A 15,625-nucleotide genomic window follows, 5' to 3' on the forward strand; every position below is an offset into this window, starting at 1 on the left:
GTGAGTGTGTTTGTAAGATGCAAGATGACAGACAAGAGGGATCCTCTGCTTGGTGTTCAGACAGGTGAACTTGACAGCTCAAATGAAAAGAAATCCAACACGACAGAGTGGGGACATGCGCTTACAGGCAGGCAGGCAGACACACACACAAACACACACACACAAACACACACACACACACACACGACAGCAGTCTGCAAAAACAGTGCTTCAGTATGTTTGCGTATGTTGGCAGGGGCTGACAGTGATGTTCCTTCCTGCAGCACAGCTTCCTGAAGGAAAAATATAGAAACTCCATCCAATTTCTAGTAACACAGCCAGCAAAATACTAAAAGACTCTCTACACAAACACCGACTATCAACACACAGGACGAGTTGACCATTCAAATTCCTTGCGATCTGCGTCGCCTTGAAGCAAAGTTACAAATGTTTGGAGGTGCACTTTTTTTTTTGTATAACATCAGCCATGAGGCAAATGTTGATGACTCCTGGCCATGAGAGATGCTTATTTGCCTTACCCCCAGCAGGTCTGAAGTTCTCTTAAGAGCTTCTTTGTCCACATAGATGTGATGGCTCTCCATGGCTGAAACAACACAAGTATTTACTGCTCCACAGGACCTGATACAGTGCATAAGGGTGAAAAAAACTAAAAAGGTTTATAGTATTTCATAAATATGTGCTTCCTGTCTACTGAAAAAAAACTGTTCTCACCTGCCAAAACAGAGATCATGTTGAGCTCCAAGTCTGAGTACAGCTCCCACAGCCCCTGGCTCTAGACACGCAAAAAGTCAGTCAGGTGATGTGTTGTGTGTCTATACGGTATGTACAGGTGTGTGTTTGTGTTTGTGTGTGTGTGTGTATGTATGTGTGTGTGTGTGCGCAACTAACCTGTAGTTTAAAGCATAGCTTCATGTTAAGACAGTAGAGTGAATAGAGACCTGAGATGACCTGAGAAACCTGAGTGAGACGAACAGAGAAAAAAAGAGTAGTAGGAGGAGCATACTCAGCTTGCTTTCTAAAAGAGGATTTGGATTTACTTCTTATGTTCTGGGAAAAATGGGCCATCCAGGTACTAGGCAATAAGTGCTTAAATGGACTATGAACTGTCTTCCATGCCTCTCTATCCTCTCAAGGACAGATTTCTAAATGTAAATTCCAGGCACTGTGTATCGGTGGGATGAAGTGTTGACTTGTGTCCCTCAACATATGACCACTACAGTAGACCACTGTGTCTCAGCATTAATCATCCTGTCCTTCAAAACACTGAAACCCCTACGAGCTCCTGGGATTTGTACTGTAGGTCACCGTGATGCCTTAACTGGGAATTGTCCTACTTGGATCCATAAATTCACATCTTAACTTACCTTCTTGGTACCCAGGGCAGGTGTTGTGTGGGGTCTTTTGTTGTGTTTACTGAGAAGGTCCGGGTAGCAGGAGGACGGATTTGTAGGATCCAGAAGCCACCCTGACACCTGTGGGTCCTGGATTTGGCAGCCTGCCACTGGAGAGCGAGGATGACATTGAGCAGTGTTTAATATGATGCTGTACTGCATACCGAGGAGACATTGGCTTCACATTTTGGAGATTACAGCACACCAATAAAACATAAAAATGTGTATATATTTGTATAGTGACTTGTTAAAAATGTCTGCTGCAGGAGTGGTTTGACAAGTGTCTGTGCTTTTCCTTTTCTTTTTGGAAAACTTGTCATTACTGAAATCATTGTAATCAACGCAATTTAAGCTTTCTACAGCTGCTGTTTGTGAACAATGACACTACAAACATTACACTGTATTGTGTTTTTAATTGTCGTATTTTCCCACAAACTGTTTGTGCCTGGGATGTTTTGGCAATGGAAAATGGAATAACGAAATATTGAGAAGAAACTACAAACTTTTACCACCACCTTTCAAGCCTGAGTGTTTAATAGATGTTGGGAGTATCATTTCAGCAAAGTACATGACTTAAGTCCTTGATAAATGATGAGGGGGTTGAAAATAGTGTTTTGAAGCAAGAATAAACAATTGGAACTGGATATGTTTCTATGTGTGTATGTGCATTTATGCATGTACAACGTTTGTGGATAGGATTAAGGTTGCCTTGTTTCCAGCTGAGGTCTTGTCTGTACAACTGCAGAGCTGTACGAAGGAAATCCTTGGCTTTATAGCACACCACCAGTTGGGATCTTGATAGAACCTGTAGCAATATATCTCTATAGAAAACACACACACACACACACACACACTCCTGTATTAAAACTTTATAAGTATGATACTTTTTTGATAGATGGAAAAGCAAAAATTGACATTTTGTAAATGTATACTTCAAATTCACACATCATCATATTTACTCTCACTTTGCACACGCCCACACACACACCCACACACACCTAGTAAAGAGCTCCTGGCTCTGGCGTTTGTGTTGCTGGGCCCATGCAGGTGTGTGCTCTAGTTTTAAGTAGACCAGACTGTCATTTGGCCCGAGCGTGTCCTCTGGTGTGCTGCGGTCAAGACTGTTCTTCATCAGTATGAGAAGGCCACACACTGCTTGAGTGAGCTTCTTTATCAAGGATCAAAGAGGGAGTTAACAGTTAATGAAGCGTTTGAGCCACAAGAGTAAATTGTTAATACTAATTTTATAACAACTGGGCCGGATACTCGGCACAAGGCACAGCTAGAGTCTGTTTTCCTTTATATATGCAAAGGAAAACTGAGACAGTCACTTAAAATTGTTCAATTTAACTTAGCAAATCATGATCGTCAAGTCTTAACTCTGCTCTGCTTACCTGTTCTAGGTCTAGCTGAGTTGTTCCATCTCGATACACCAAGGTTAGCACCAGCGCCTTGGTCTTTTCCAACTCCTCAAGCATTTGCATCTTTTCGTCTGGGTTCATTTTACAAGAATCCTTTACTCTAGGATCAGACGTCAGGGTCGCAGTCAGACAGCCAGCTTTGGATTGGTTCTGGGACTCATTACCATTAGCCTCATCGTGGGATAACTTTGCCCCATGTATTCCCTCATCAGGCCCACATTTGGTCCGGTTGAGTGGTTTGCAGGTCGCAGAAGATTGGGTCTTTTTGGAAGTATTCCTAGCTGATTTAGGGCACCTTCCTTCCAGCATACTTTGCTGGATTTGTCGAACTTGCTTGGGGCCATGTGGGTCTTTATGTACCCCTAACACTTTTCCTGTTTTATGTAAAGGACTGACTTCAGTCTGTGGTTTTGGGTTTACAGCTGGAAGTTCAGGGATTGAGGTCCCAGGCTTGGCTCTCTTCAGCTCAATTCCCCCTACTTCCCCTGCCTTTTCTTGAGAGGAATAAGGAGGCTCCCATTTTGGAGGATGTCCGGTTATGTAGATTTTAGGAGGGTCAGCATATTGTCGCTTAAGTACTTCAAGCTTCCTCTTTAAGGGGAAGGAGGGGATGAGGAGAGGATGACATGAATGAGTTTCAGATGTAGGCAGGTAGCTGTTTCCCAGCTTTTTGCTCGGTTTTGTGGTAGTTGAGATCAAATCTTGTGCTGAGAAAGAATTTTGTCCAGCAGCAAAACTGCATGTTGAGGCCAGTATCTCGGTTGAGCTGATCCCTCTGACATTTCCATTAGCAGTCTATACACAGGGTGAACAGTGTGCAGTCAGACAGGGACAATGGAAACAAAGAACAGGAGAGGCAGGAATAGATTTAGAAGCAATTATTTTGCAACATGAGAAGACAGAAGACTTCCATAAAAAATCAATACATAACAGCAAATCTGTTCAGAAAAGTCAGCACAATCACATGTTCTAGTTGCACATAATTAGCACAGAGAACAATGCATGCCTTTTCAAATTGTTCATGTTTAGATCTAGTTGGATAATACAAAACATGTGAAAGAGGATGAAAGCTGAGAAAGTAAACAGGTGAGCAGGTAGGTAGGAAAGACAAACTAAACAAAATGGGAAGTTGAGCAAGAATGAAAAAGAAAAGGGGAAGATGTAAAAAGAGGACTGCTGCTCCCAATCAGATGTTGCACTGTGTCGCAGACAAAAACACAGACAGTCAAGACACTATTTGTCTGACGGTCTGCCGGAAGTAGTGTCACTCGCACTTATATATTTTTCATGAAGAGGGGAAAAAAAAATGGATGACAATAAATCTTCTATCCAATTAGATTTGAAAGGGTTCAATAAATAATAACTAATTCAATTTATATTACATTAGTTATTGTATATATATGAATGTATGATGTATATCTGCAACATTTGTATGTAATGTAATAAATGTCACACAGTTAGTATCACACTGTATGTTAAATCCTGCGATGGATGGGTGCAAGTGATGGAGATTAAAATATATAATAAAAATGACTTGATCGGATTGAAAAAGCTTTCAATTATCAAAATGTAAATATGGTGCGACAAAAAACAGAAATGTTATGATCTCATAGAGGCCAGTGGAGAAGTGGGAGTATGAAAAAAAGGTGAGAAACAAAAGTACAGAAATTTGAGTCCCATCACCCAAAAGTACACCCTCACCCCCCTGTAACCTTCCCAGCATGTTAAAAACATCTCCATTATTCATACCCTTAATTCCCATCTCTATTTATGCAAAAGATCTGAGCGTGTGTTATTTGAAATCTAGGTAAGAGATGTAAAGTTAAGTTTTCTGAGGATTTTTGAAGACAATGTATGAGTTTATGAATGCACACAATTCTGTATGTTAGCACTGCAGTGGGCCTTGGCATGTAGGAATTCCTGTGATTCAGCTCCCAGAGGAGAGTCTTCCTCCTTTCGCTGTAAACACAACCCTTTTTCCTGCTGACAAAGTCATGAACCCCCCAAGGGTGCTGTGCAATAGGATATAGATAGAAAACCGAGGCAGGCCATGGCCCAAAGCCCAGTACTGGGTGGAGGAGAGTGCGGGAGAGTGAATGAGGGGAGAGAATGGATTGGTGTGTTTCTTGCTTATTGTAGCAATACAGTGAAGACTTCTTTCTAACTCTTTTCTCCTCTTCCATCTTTCAGTCTCTCCCCACTTTTCTCCCCTTCAATTCTCTCACTGCATCCTTCTTTATCACTACCCAACACCATACTTTCATTTCTCCACCTTCCTCCCTTTATAGTTGTTCCTCTTTGCTGCTCTCTCCTTCTCTGCCAATATATAACGTGAACTACTTTGTCAGCTTTTTGGGGGTTTTATTTGGGCTTTACAACCCATTGGGGAGCTATCACTTGTCAGCTTGCTGCAATACCGCCGACAGCACCCCGTTTCACACAAGCTAGATTGGTTTCTATGTGTATCAAGGAAATAGAAGCATTATCCCATTGAATGCAGCTATTTAAATTTTGGGACTTTTTGGTGTGTTGCTGCTGTACACACTGTTGCCTCAGCCTACAGGGATTACAGTGTAGGAGACAGATGACAACAAGGAAAAATAAGTATTTTGGAATGAAAAAGCATAAAAAAGCTCTTAGCAAGTAAGGAAAACGTTTCCACAATTAAAGTGTCTAAGCAAAGTTGACTTTGTTTATTGGACAAAACTATAAAACTTGGAATTTCACTCAAGAGCTTTGCGTCATGTTCCTTACGTCTAAGGTAACCTTGTTTTATGTAAAATTGTAAAGTTTAGCTGTCATGTAATAGAGTACTGGTAATATTACAGATATTGTACATGGAGACTCACTTGTACATTGTCATGGTGCTGGTGGTTCCCAAGGAGACAGGGAGCTCTGAACTTTAACCTTTTTGCCCTGCACATCTGGGACAATGGGGGCGTGGGAGAACTTTCTCTTCCCAAATCCTCTAGAGGGGAGGAGGTAAGAACATTTCTATTAGAGCATCACTTTTCAGAGAGATCACTGACCCTGCTTTGTCATGTAAGTATGGGTTTGACTAAGCATCTATGGCCGCTTACACAGTGCGTGCGTGAAACCTCAGCAGTGTGTGACAGGACAAGGTCACCACTATATATCCTGGCTAAGATCAAACTGACACTTTTTGTTACGACACTTGTTTGCATGTGTTGTTAAGTGTGTTTGTAGATGTGTATGCATGTGTGAGTTGACTCAGCATTGTCTCAGCAGCTGAGGCTCAAGCCACCTTCCTGCGGCTGTAATATATGCTGGCACACAACATCTCTCATCAGTGCTGAGTGTCCCCAGCACTGTTCTGTCAATGCGTCTCCAGTGAAAGAAAGATGGCTGAAAGCCACTGTCAAAAGTCTGACAAAACTTCAAATACTTAACACCCCCAGTATTGTTTTGTCTAGGCTAGCAGCTGGTACCAAAAACAATCCCCACAATTTAAATTTGAGTCAGAGAACTGAACCGACAATTGTAGCACTTGATTTTAAGTGTAGCTTTATTTACTTTTTTTTTATTTAACCTTTATTTAACCAGGAAAGTCCCATTGAGGTTAAAAACCTCTTTTTCAAGGGAGTCCTGGCAAAATGCTGTAGTATGTTTTCTGGTTCCATCAATTAATCTGCTCCTCTAGAAAATAATACCGCCATAATATTTCAACTTCAACTTCAAGTACAATTTGCATTTTAGTCATTCTTTGAGTTGCTCCCTCCTTTAAATAGATAGCAATAATACTTCTTGGGATGTTTAAAGAGCCCCAATGGCTTAGTAGGTTCTTAGTGTGTTTGGTTTGTATTGGAGAGCATTTACTCCTGCAGTTAATGCTTACATAGAAAAGTATCATAGCACACTCTAGTGTTAATTAGTTGAACTACACATTAGTCACAAAGGCATCAAAGTGGTAAAAATATAACATTTATTATACTTTTTAATTGTTTTTACTATTTTCTGAAATATTCTAAAAGTAGACTATTTCTACCATCCCAGCCCCATGAAACTATTCTAGCACAATAGTATTACATTTTATAACAACTTGGAAACTAATGATAGTGACCCAGACAAATGAAATATAAATACTCAAGATACATTCATAAGAATCACTTTATAGAAACTAAGATGAAACAGCAGCAGCAATCATGCACCTACCTGTAGATGTACTTGCATTTTCGCTGTCCACAGGTGGCATCACATACTCATTTCTATCTCCCCCCTTCTCTCCTGGCTCAATGTCTCCTCCAGGTAACTCATTGACCCCTCTATAATCTGTCTCACACTGGCTTTCTCTTATTTGGACATCAGAACAATGGTGTTGCTCTGTCTCAATTTCAACTTCAATGCTTGAATCAACAACTGCACTGCTCTCTTTCTGCACTTCCAAACCAACCTCCATTACTTCTATTCCTTCCTCTTTGGTTCTCTCCAGGTTATCAGCAGTGGTGTCACCCAGGAATGATGGTGGGTTTTCTGTCTTGTCCTTCTCTGCTGTTTCAGTCACAGTCTGACTCACATCCTGAGGGCTTTCAGCTTGGCAGTGGACCCACTTGTGATCTCCCCTTTCTGAAGATGTCAAGATCTTTTTTGGAGTGCACGGTAGACATCCCACGGAAATCTCTTTATCGTCAATGCTAGGTGAATGTTCAATTTTGATTTCATGTGTATTAACTATACAATCAAAGTCATTATGTTCTTTCTGCCAAGACTTTGTAACCTCAGAATAACAATGGAAGCTTTTGTCCATTTTACTTGTATATACCAAGTTCAAATTTCTCTCTAAACTAGGGTTCTCATTTGTTCCCAAGAACTGAAATCCTTGCATTTCACTGGCTGATCCTTTTTCATGTGGCAAGGGTGCATCCCAATGTCTTGTCTCTTGACCAGTTGCTGCATCCTGCATTTCATGTCCTTGGTCTGAGATTTCTTCATTAGCTGCCCCCCTATTTTCGGAATCCACTATTTGCTGAACCCCTTCCTCTGATTGGTTATATAGTATGCCCCCATCTTCTTCTCCACTGATGACCTCTTTAGTGGGGTTGAATAGAGGTTGCTTCCACTTTGCTAGGCTGTCCAAACCTACAGATTGGTCTAGCTTCTTTCTGGGGATATGCCAGCTCTCTGCATTTCTGTTTTTTTTCTGTGCACCTGATGTGTCATTGTCTGTCTCTTCACTTATTTTAAGGCCAGAAGAAACTTGGTGACAAGCCAAAGCAGGCTGAGCTTTGTGGGTATCAGGGTAATTGGTTGGGGGGAACAAAGCCATATCATGATCCTTCTTGTCTGGAGAAAGATTGAGGATGAAATGTGGCCTGATTTCTTCAGTGGAGCTATGAAAGTAGAAGACAGAGTATGCTGAAATAATGCATTTATGCATTCTTTTCCCTCACTAAACGAGCAACAGATGAATAATACATGCTATTTATATATGTACTTAAAAGGGAAAATGTCTAAGCGACAAAATATTCTCTTAACCTTTGGAATATCTGAAACACTCTCAAGCATGTGCATACATAGATGAACACTTTGATAACAAATAAAATACTAAACCTGTTTTCCTCACTACTAACCTTCTCCATGGTGTAGCTTGATGTTCATAACGTTTCTTTGGTATTTGGAGGGAGAGGGTGTATCTGTCTCTATTGGAGAGAGATGCTGCCGTCTCCTCATGCTGAGTGAATGACAGAGCCTGACTGGACTGGCAAGCAGGGGGTTCGGAGTACTTTCTGTGGGAATAAACCTGTGAGCACCGATAATAGGCTTCAGTCGGAGACGTCTGCCTTTGAAGTGAGGAATCCCAGCAGGAGGAGGCCTGGGATGACAGGGAGCAGTCCGGTGTCTGTGAGTACTGATAGCAGGCTGAGGTCTGAGAGATCTGCCATTGGTTAGAGGCGTCATTGTAAGAAGTGGAAAAGGAGGGCACCTGGGGCCTGGACCATAAAAGGAATTTCTTTTACTTTTGTGTTTTACAGTTGCATTAACCACATGAAAGATTTAAATATATTACTGCATCACTATATACAATTAGGTCTCATTTAGCAGTAATAAACATGTATCGTCTATTACAAAACAATCCAACTCATACAATTGTTAAAAACAAAACAAAAAAATCCTTTGTTTACACTAATACTATGAACTAAACGGCTGGCAATTACTGTGTCATTGTGTTGGCCAAGAGGCTTCTTCACTAATCTGCTCAGGTTAATAAAATTTATAAAATAATACAGTAGAAATAACATTAATAAAATGGATAGTCTAACTGAACATAAGTGCAAGTTTTCATCTATGTGATGAGCTTTTACTTCAACCGACATACCGGTCTGTGCCTCCCTCTTTGTTCTCTTGATGACTCAAGCTCCAGTTGCTCTGAGCCCACGGCTCCCACTGGCTGCCATTATTCCGCTCCTCTACTACACACACACAACAAAAACAAATACTCTCCAGGAACTAAATATATTAAGTAATTTATACAATGCTTAATTGAGGAGCAAAAATATTGAAACCAGTCCAACTTGTCAAGTAGATCCTGTCTGCTCTGTTTTACAATATATACATACAGTACGCACCTACAGAGGCAAGTGGCCAATTTTCTAAAACACAGGATTTATTGGTGTTAAAACCAAGCTTGATAATTAAAGCAAATGTTGGTTTTGTCAAGCAATACTGTATATCATTGTGAATTACAAAAGTAGGTATGCTCCATCACAGGTTTTTTTTGTTTTACTGTATAACTCAATAACATTTAGATAAAGTATTCTAGAGATTTTTAAAAAAATCGCTAGAATACTTTTGCTAAAATATTTGACAATCATTGAAATGTTACTGAGCTACCATACCCTTTTCTACTGGTTTCAACAATGCAAAACAAAATTTGAGGACAAAATACTCATCACAAAGGGTAAAACTGGGAAACAGAAAGTGTATCTACATCAATCAAGAAACCAGTTTACTTGAGGCTTCACTTGTCGTAATGTACTGTTAAGATATTCTATGCTTGTGCTCCGACTGACTTTGCCTGTGATCGTAGTAGTTGTGGTTGCGTCTGGCTGCATGTCCACTCTGGGCCCGCAGAACAACCAGGATCTTCTGTGCCGCCTGGGACAGAGGCCCTGAATACAACCTGCCGTTAGACTGCGCCATCTCCTCCCTGTTAGAAGGCCTGCTACTCTCTCTCTCTCTCTCTACCTGGGGAAATCTGAGTCTTCAACTGCCAATGCTCTAAACAGAACAAAACAAAAGGGGGAAAAGATCAGTTACACACAGACCTGATTTAAACTGGCATCTCGAAAACAAGTGTAACCCTCCAGATACAGACATCAATAATCTTAAATTTAAAAAGAAAATTCACAACTTAACATCCAGAAAACAGAACATTTTCCTTTATTTATCTGATGACAAAAAGAAAACAAGGACATTTAGAACATCACAAGACACTAAATAACTTGATTAGTTTATGTAAAAATTGTTTACAATAAACACACTCAAAATAATCCCAATCATATAGACAGCGCTGCTCCGTATGCAACCAAACGTTTTCCCAAGTTAGTGTTGTCCCAAAGATAAAGAATCAGAGGATTAATCCTCATCTCTTGCATAAACCATGTGAAGGTGCAGATTTGGAGTAGGTTCACACTGGTACACATTGTACCAACGCAGGGCTTTCTTAGTAAACCTCGTCCACTGAAAGAACAGTGTACTTCTAAGATATTTTCAAGCTTTAGAACACCTGGTTTAGCACAGAAACTGCACACTGAGGTTGGGCTGGCATTCCTTATTCATTGTGGCAGGATTTACTGCTGCCCTTTCTTTTCAGCCATTTTGCCCTCCAGATCTTCCACTACTTTCTGCAGCAGCCGGGCATCCAAGTGGAAGTAGATGTACAACTCCCTCTCTCGCCTGAGAAGGGCATTGCGCTCCAGCTGAGAACGCTTGGCTTTAACTTCCCCCATGATTTCTTGCATTACACGCTGCAAATTCTGCAGCTGAGACTCTGCTCCCACAAGCTTCACTGTCAGCTCCTGTACAGACAAAGGAAGAGCAAGGAGAAATGAACTAAAAATTATTTTTTATGTTATTAATGAACTTACTTGCAAATAATTAGTTAACATCTCAAATAACAGTGTTCCAATATAAAAGTACAACACTGTTCCTGAAACTAAAGCTTGTGTCATGCCGCAAAGCAGTTCCTCATGAGAGCCATTAGTGATGTAGTGCTTTTTGTACCCGTGTCTTCTCATTAAAGTACTTGACATTGTGATATATGAGAAAACCGTGCAAAAGAAGAAAGAAAAAAAACATTGTGCTACCAGCTTCCCTCACCAATAGTGAAAACTAGTCATTTAAAACTCAACTGACTCACATTAAGGATTGCTTCTGAAATGCACGCTGCATAGTTGACCAAGATGACTGTGCAGAAAAGAAAAGGAAACAAACCCACCTGTGCATTAGGGCAGAGCAGCTCCTGGTCAGTGATGGCCGTTGGACGTACCTGCGGCCCTAAGACCAGCTGCTGGAGCTCTGTGTACATTGCCCTGTGGAGTGCCTCACAGTCGCCATAAAGACGAGCAGCTGTGTAGTACTGCTCACGGCCAGCACAAGCTAGCGCATCTCGGCTCGTCTGAAGGTTGCCTGCAAGGTCACGAGCAGCTTGGTCCAATGCTTCATATGTCCGGAAAGGCTCTGATCGACCATGGTCTGAATCATGGTCAAGGATCTGGAGCAGCCTGAAGAAAGAGGTGGTAAGTGAATAATCCTGGTTTAGGTCTGCATACAGCCACTAGGGTCTAGTGAATGAATGAATGAATGAGTCAGTTCATGAATTTCCCTTAAGATTTTTTCCGTGGGGGTGGTGACCAAAACAACGATAGGGGAAACATTAAACTGAGTTACATTCTGGTCGTTGTGTTTTTTCTTCTTCTTAGGCCTTATCCGTGAAGACAAGGAGAATAATTCATGAGAATTCAATAAGGCATACTAGTATAGATTTAAAAAAAAAAAAAGGTTGACATTGATGAAAAACTCATTTCAAAAAATGCTCTTAATGGTTTTAGCTCTACAGCACATACAGCTTGAGTCTTCTTACCTGCTGAAAGCTGCATCTTTGCAGCTGATGATAGGGTTGGGCCTGGGGTTGATGGCCAGGTCAGGGTGTGCCAGGGACTCAATTCTAAGGTTTGCTGTTTCACCTTCTTTAACCAGTCTACTATTTACTTCTTCCAGCTGCTTAAGACAAGTCCTCCACCTCCTCAACTCCATCTCCTGACCCAGGAGCACCAGCTCAAAGGAAGCCTTCTGGCGGAGTAGGTAGTCTCGTACCTAGGAAGGAACATTTACATTTCTTTTTACTATGAATGTTAGTTTTATTTATTTCTACAATGCATAAGGCTGATGTTTGACACAGGGATCCAACTATGACTTTTATAGTGCCTCTATATTGTTTCTGTTTATAGTATGTATATATTGTGTATATATTAGTGTGTATATTTTGTTTGGTTGTTTTGGATGTGTAAGCACAGTTCGAGTAACGATGATTCAAAGATAAAATCCTCGTATGTGTCCTCATACCTGGCAAATAAACCTGATTCTGATTCTTAGTTTGCTAGATCTAATTATTAAAAATGTCCCTTGTAAACAACATGACAAAGGAATGACAGTATTTAGTTTTCAAGCACCTTGTATCTCAGTAAAATATTTTAGAGCAAGACATTTGAATTCTAAGTACCTTAAGAAAAGCTGATTGATGGCTAAGAGTCGATTGGGTGACATCACCAACTAACCTGATTCTGTCTGGAGGTGTAATAGTCCTGCCTGGCTACTTGTAAAGCCAGGTCTCCCCTGACTACCGGCACATTAAGCAACCTGGCTGACTCTCTGAGGGCAGCAGGTACTGGTCCACGGAGAAGAGCCTCCAACTCAGCCTCCACCGCCTGCAACTCCTTTCTAGATACAACCTCACGGACATGCAGTGAAGAGGAAATGGATATGCTCTGGTAGAGTGAAGAGATAAATACGCAGGAGAGCTTGAGAAGGGAACCATAAACAGTAATAACTAAAGACACTATGAGAAATGTGATACGGTTTGTATGAAACAACAAAACATGCAATTTGTCTGATTTACCTTGGTATGAGAGGACTTCTCAGAAAGCCAGTCCACACCAGCCTTCACACTCTTCTCCTCTGCCATGGCCTGCATCAGCTGGTGCTGGGCCACAATGTAAGACCACTGAAGTCTGGCCATCTCTGTCCTCCTGTGCTCCACTATTTGCGCCTCCCTCTCTACCCCTTCATATTTGTTCTTTTCATCATCTCCATCTTCACAAGAACTAAGGTCAAGGACCTGGAAGCGCTCAGAGAAAGAAGTCTCAACAATGTCAGAGATGCCCTGGAAGAAATGCTTCTGAGTAAAGGCAGCTAGTGTTTTAGTGTTGAGCTCCTCCTGGTGCAGGTAGGGATCCAAGGGAAGTTGAGAAAGGAGGTCAGTGGGGCTTTTGGAGATAGGAAGGTTTGATGAGGCCACAGGTTCTCCTTTTCCTTTTTGCTTGGCCTCTGGCTGAACTGGGAGGTACGAAGAAAGCTTTCTCACCTCATCTGTTAGGTTTTGTAATAGAGCGTTGGTGTCAGCATTCTCAGCTCTAATGGAAGCACTGGCCTCCTTTAGCTTACATGCAGCGGTCTCCCGCTCTTCACTAAATCGGAGATCAACATCTGCACGAGAGGTGGCCACAACCTGCAACCTGTTAAACCGATGTTGCTTCAGCTCTTTCTCTTTACGCAGTGCCTGGAGCTCTGCCTCCAAGTCCTCTATGGCCACATTCCCCTCAGGTGCGAACCCAGAGGATGAAGAGGGCCCTAAGATGTTTGCACTGCTCCCATCTGAAGGTCCAATGGTTTTAAGGAGCTCCCCTAAGGCTGCTTCATCCAGAAATGGCTTGCCAGATTTACGCAGCTCCTGATAAGCATGTGCCTCCTCCTTAGTGAGAACATTGTTCTGGTTAAGGGTCCGGCAGACAAAGCGCAAGAAGTGAAGGTTCTCCGGGGCACAGTCAAACAGCCAGTCGAAATCGGAAGCCTTCAATGATGATGCACCAGGATAACCTAGACGGCCCACAGCATCCACAAACTGGCTACCGTCTAACATGGTGGTTCAGCCCTCTGTGCCCCCCTTGTTATTGTGGTAGTCAGTCACACAGCAGCACAATGTGGATTGTGGAGGGTTAGGTGAAGACCAATACAAAGAAAGTATGAGTATATAACGCAAAGCATATTTAAGATGATCTGTTAAGATAGGAAACCTCCAGATTTGTATCAGGATCGAGGAAAATTCAGGCACTCAAAAAAAGAGACTTTGATAACTTTGAAAGCAGTAGTTTGTGGTGTTTGTAATTTATTGTCTACCCCACTTACATCAGTGAGGGCAGACGAAGTATTAGAAAACACCACTTAGTCAGTATTTGCAATTTAACACATGCAATACATCACCACCAGAGAAACAGCCTCCAATTTAACCAGAGCTGAACACCTTTCCAAAACAGATTCAACAAAATATGAACATTATAACCTTCATTAAAGTAAGATTTATTCCAGGGTTGTTGAATTTCACCAATGTAGTCTGAAAATGATATTGACGTCAATATATATCATAGCGGTCTATGATCATGCCACAAAACACTAGAGGAAGTAGTATACAAACCATTACAGGATATCACAGATATATATCTATGACAGGTTGTGAAGCCATCACACAACTTTCTTCTGTACTTTCTTAATGCGAGCTATCACACATGATACAATTGCTTTTCCAATTTGAATGTGAACTTTGAAGTTCACAGTAATGCTGGATAAGTAGGGTGAAGCTCATCCAGCTTTTGGCACGTTTTACTGTGTATTGACAACTTTCAATTTTAATCACCATGGATAATAATCAGTTAACGTTAAGCTATGTAACGTTATACTGTATAAGTTAACAGACGTATAATCAATATACCGTATAGAGTGTAACATATCTCTCGTCTGTCAAGTTTCAACTCCGACTCAACATCTAACGTTAGCTAGCTAAGTTAAATTGGTTATCAAAAACGTTACAGCAACATCGTACTATAGCTATTTTACAAGCGTCTCTGATTCTTTCTCACAAGCTAACGTTAAGTTACTGCCTTCGCTTGCTAAGAAAAACTTCTCTACAACGTAACGTTACATTTCTAACATTAGCTAAATAGTGTGTTTAGCAAACACCTTGAATGTTGACATATTAATTATAACTTAAATGTACTTAGGCAAAAACGAGGCAACTATTGGCTTCCGTCATCTGGTAAAGGTAAGCTACCCCCTCGCATGATTAAAGTTAGCATGCGAATCCGTCACAAAAAGTTAGCTAGCTTAGCTAATTTACTAACAGCTTGCTGTAACGTTTCATTCTCTAGCCATCAAAATAGCTCAAAAGTAGTTTACGTTATAGTTAGCCTGCTAACTACCATGTCACTTCAACAAGCAGTTATGTCGAAAGCAATGTATTTCGTATATTGTCTAAAAGACCAAATTAAAATGTATAAAACAATTATAACTCCATTCACTTACTTACAATTCAAGAACTCCGTTTGGTTAGCATCCCGTCCTAGCCAATTATCCCGCGCGCCAAACATCCAAACTGACGGCACGTCGATACGCAGGCAGGACGTGACGTTCTACGTCATACGTCGGAGGAGTGTGTACCTTCCATTCCAACCATAGACCGTATATATATTGATGGACAGAGCATCCGGTTCGGAAAAGTGCAACCACTGCGGAAGTAACTTAAAC

The 15,625-nt window shown here is 41.2% G+C and overlaps 2 protein-coding genes across 6 annotated transcripts in view; both read right to left on the bottom strand.

Annotated features, from left to right (window-relative positions):
• poln (polymerase (DNA directed) nu) overlaps nt 1–15,548 on the bottom strand; it is a 53,365-nt gene extending 37,817 nt beyond the window's left edge. The window contains exons 1-13 of one of the 2 annotated variants that reach the window (XM_034901183.1): nt 15,408–15,548; nt 9,841–10,048; nt 9,147–9,240; nt 8,401–8,556; nt 6,986–8,160; nt 5,662–5,780; nt 2,786–3,607; nt 2,390–2,559; nt 2,100–2,212; nt 1,365–1,501; nt 889–957; nt 712–772; nt 519–583 (exon numbers count right to left, since the gene is read on the bottom strand). In XM_034901183.1, coding sequence (XP_034757074.1) covers nt 519–583; nt 712–772; nt 889–957; nt 1,365–1,501; nt 2,100–2,212; nt 2,390–2,559; nt 2,786–3,607; nt 5,662–5,780; nt 6,986–8,160; nt 8,401–8,556; nt 9,147–9,240; nt 9,841–9,970 — 3,111 coding nt within the window. In that variant the 5' untranslated portion in view covers nt 9,971–10,048; nt 15,408–15,548. Of the gene's footprint in view, nt 1–518; nt 584–711; nt 773–888; nt 958–1,364; nt 1,502–2,099; nt 2,213–2,389; nt 2,560–2,785; nt 3,608–5,661; nt 5,781–6,985; nt 8,161–8,400; nt 8,761–9,146; nt 9,241–9,840; nt 10,049–15,407 lie in introns of both variants that reach the window. The other variant, XM_034901182.1, reaches the window with a different exon arrangement.
• haus3 (HAUS augmin-like complex, subunit 3) lies at nt 10,193–15,487 on the bottom strand. 4 transcript variants are annotated; one of them, XM_034901187.1, is made up of 7 exons: nt 15,404–15,487; nt 12,948–13,990; nt 12,607–12,816; nt 11,913–12,145; nt 11,319–11,553; nt 11,190–11,236; nt 10,758–10,848 (listed from the first exon to the last, which is right to left on the bottom strand). In XM_034901187.1, exons 2-7 carry the CDS (start codon nt 13,965–13,967, stop codon nt 10,842–10,844), a joined length of 1,752 nt encoding a protein of 583 aa, XP_034757078.1. In that variant the 5' UTR covers nt 13,968–13,990; nt 15,404–15,487; the 3' UTR covers nt 10,758–10,841. The 4 variants fall into 4 exon arrangements, with proteins under 4 accessions (XP_034757077.1, XP_034757076.1, XP_034757075.1 ...); XM_034901186.1 differs by lacking the exon at nt 11,190–11,236 and having other exon boundaries at nt 10,193–10,848; XM_034901185.1 differs by lacking the exon at nt 11,190–11,236 and having other exon boundaries at nt 10,193–10,848; nt 11,268–11,553.
• Nucleotides 15,549–15,625: the final 77 nt, after the last annotated feature.

The sequence above is a fragment of the Etheostoma cragini genome, chromosome 19 (genome assembly GCF_013103735.1).
Source record: "Etheostoma cragini isolate CJK2018 chromosome 19, CSU_Ecrag_1.0, whole genome shotgun sequence".
Lineage (NCBI taxonomy): Eukaryota > Metazoa > Chordata > Actinopteri > Perciformes > Percidae > Etheostoma > Etheostoma cragini.

What these genes read in the sequence shown, in the direction of transcription:
- haus3 (XM_034901184.1), bottom strand. Translation starts at nt 13,967, where the DNA reads ATGTTAGACGGTAGCCAGTTTGTGGATGCTGTGGGCCGTCTAGGTTAT. An exon ending in AGAAGTCCTCTCATACCAAG is followed by an intron (nt 12,817 to 12,947) that starts GTAAATCAGACA and finishes TCACTCTACCAG; the next exon opens with AGCATATCCATTTCCTCTTC. An exon ending in TTTCAGAAGCAATCCTTAAT is followed by an intron (nt 10,849 to 11,189) that starts GTGAGTCAGTTG and finishes TTGTCTGTACAG; the next exon opens with GAGCTGACAGTGAAGCTTGT.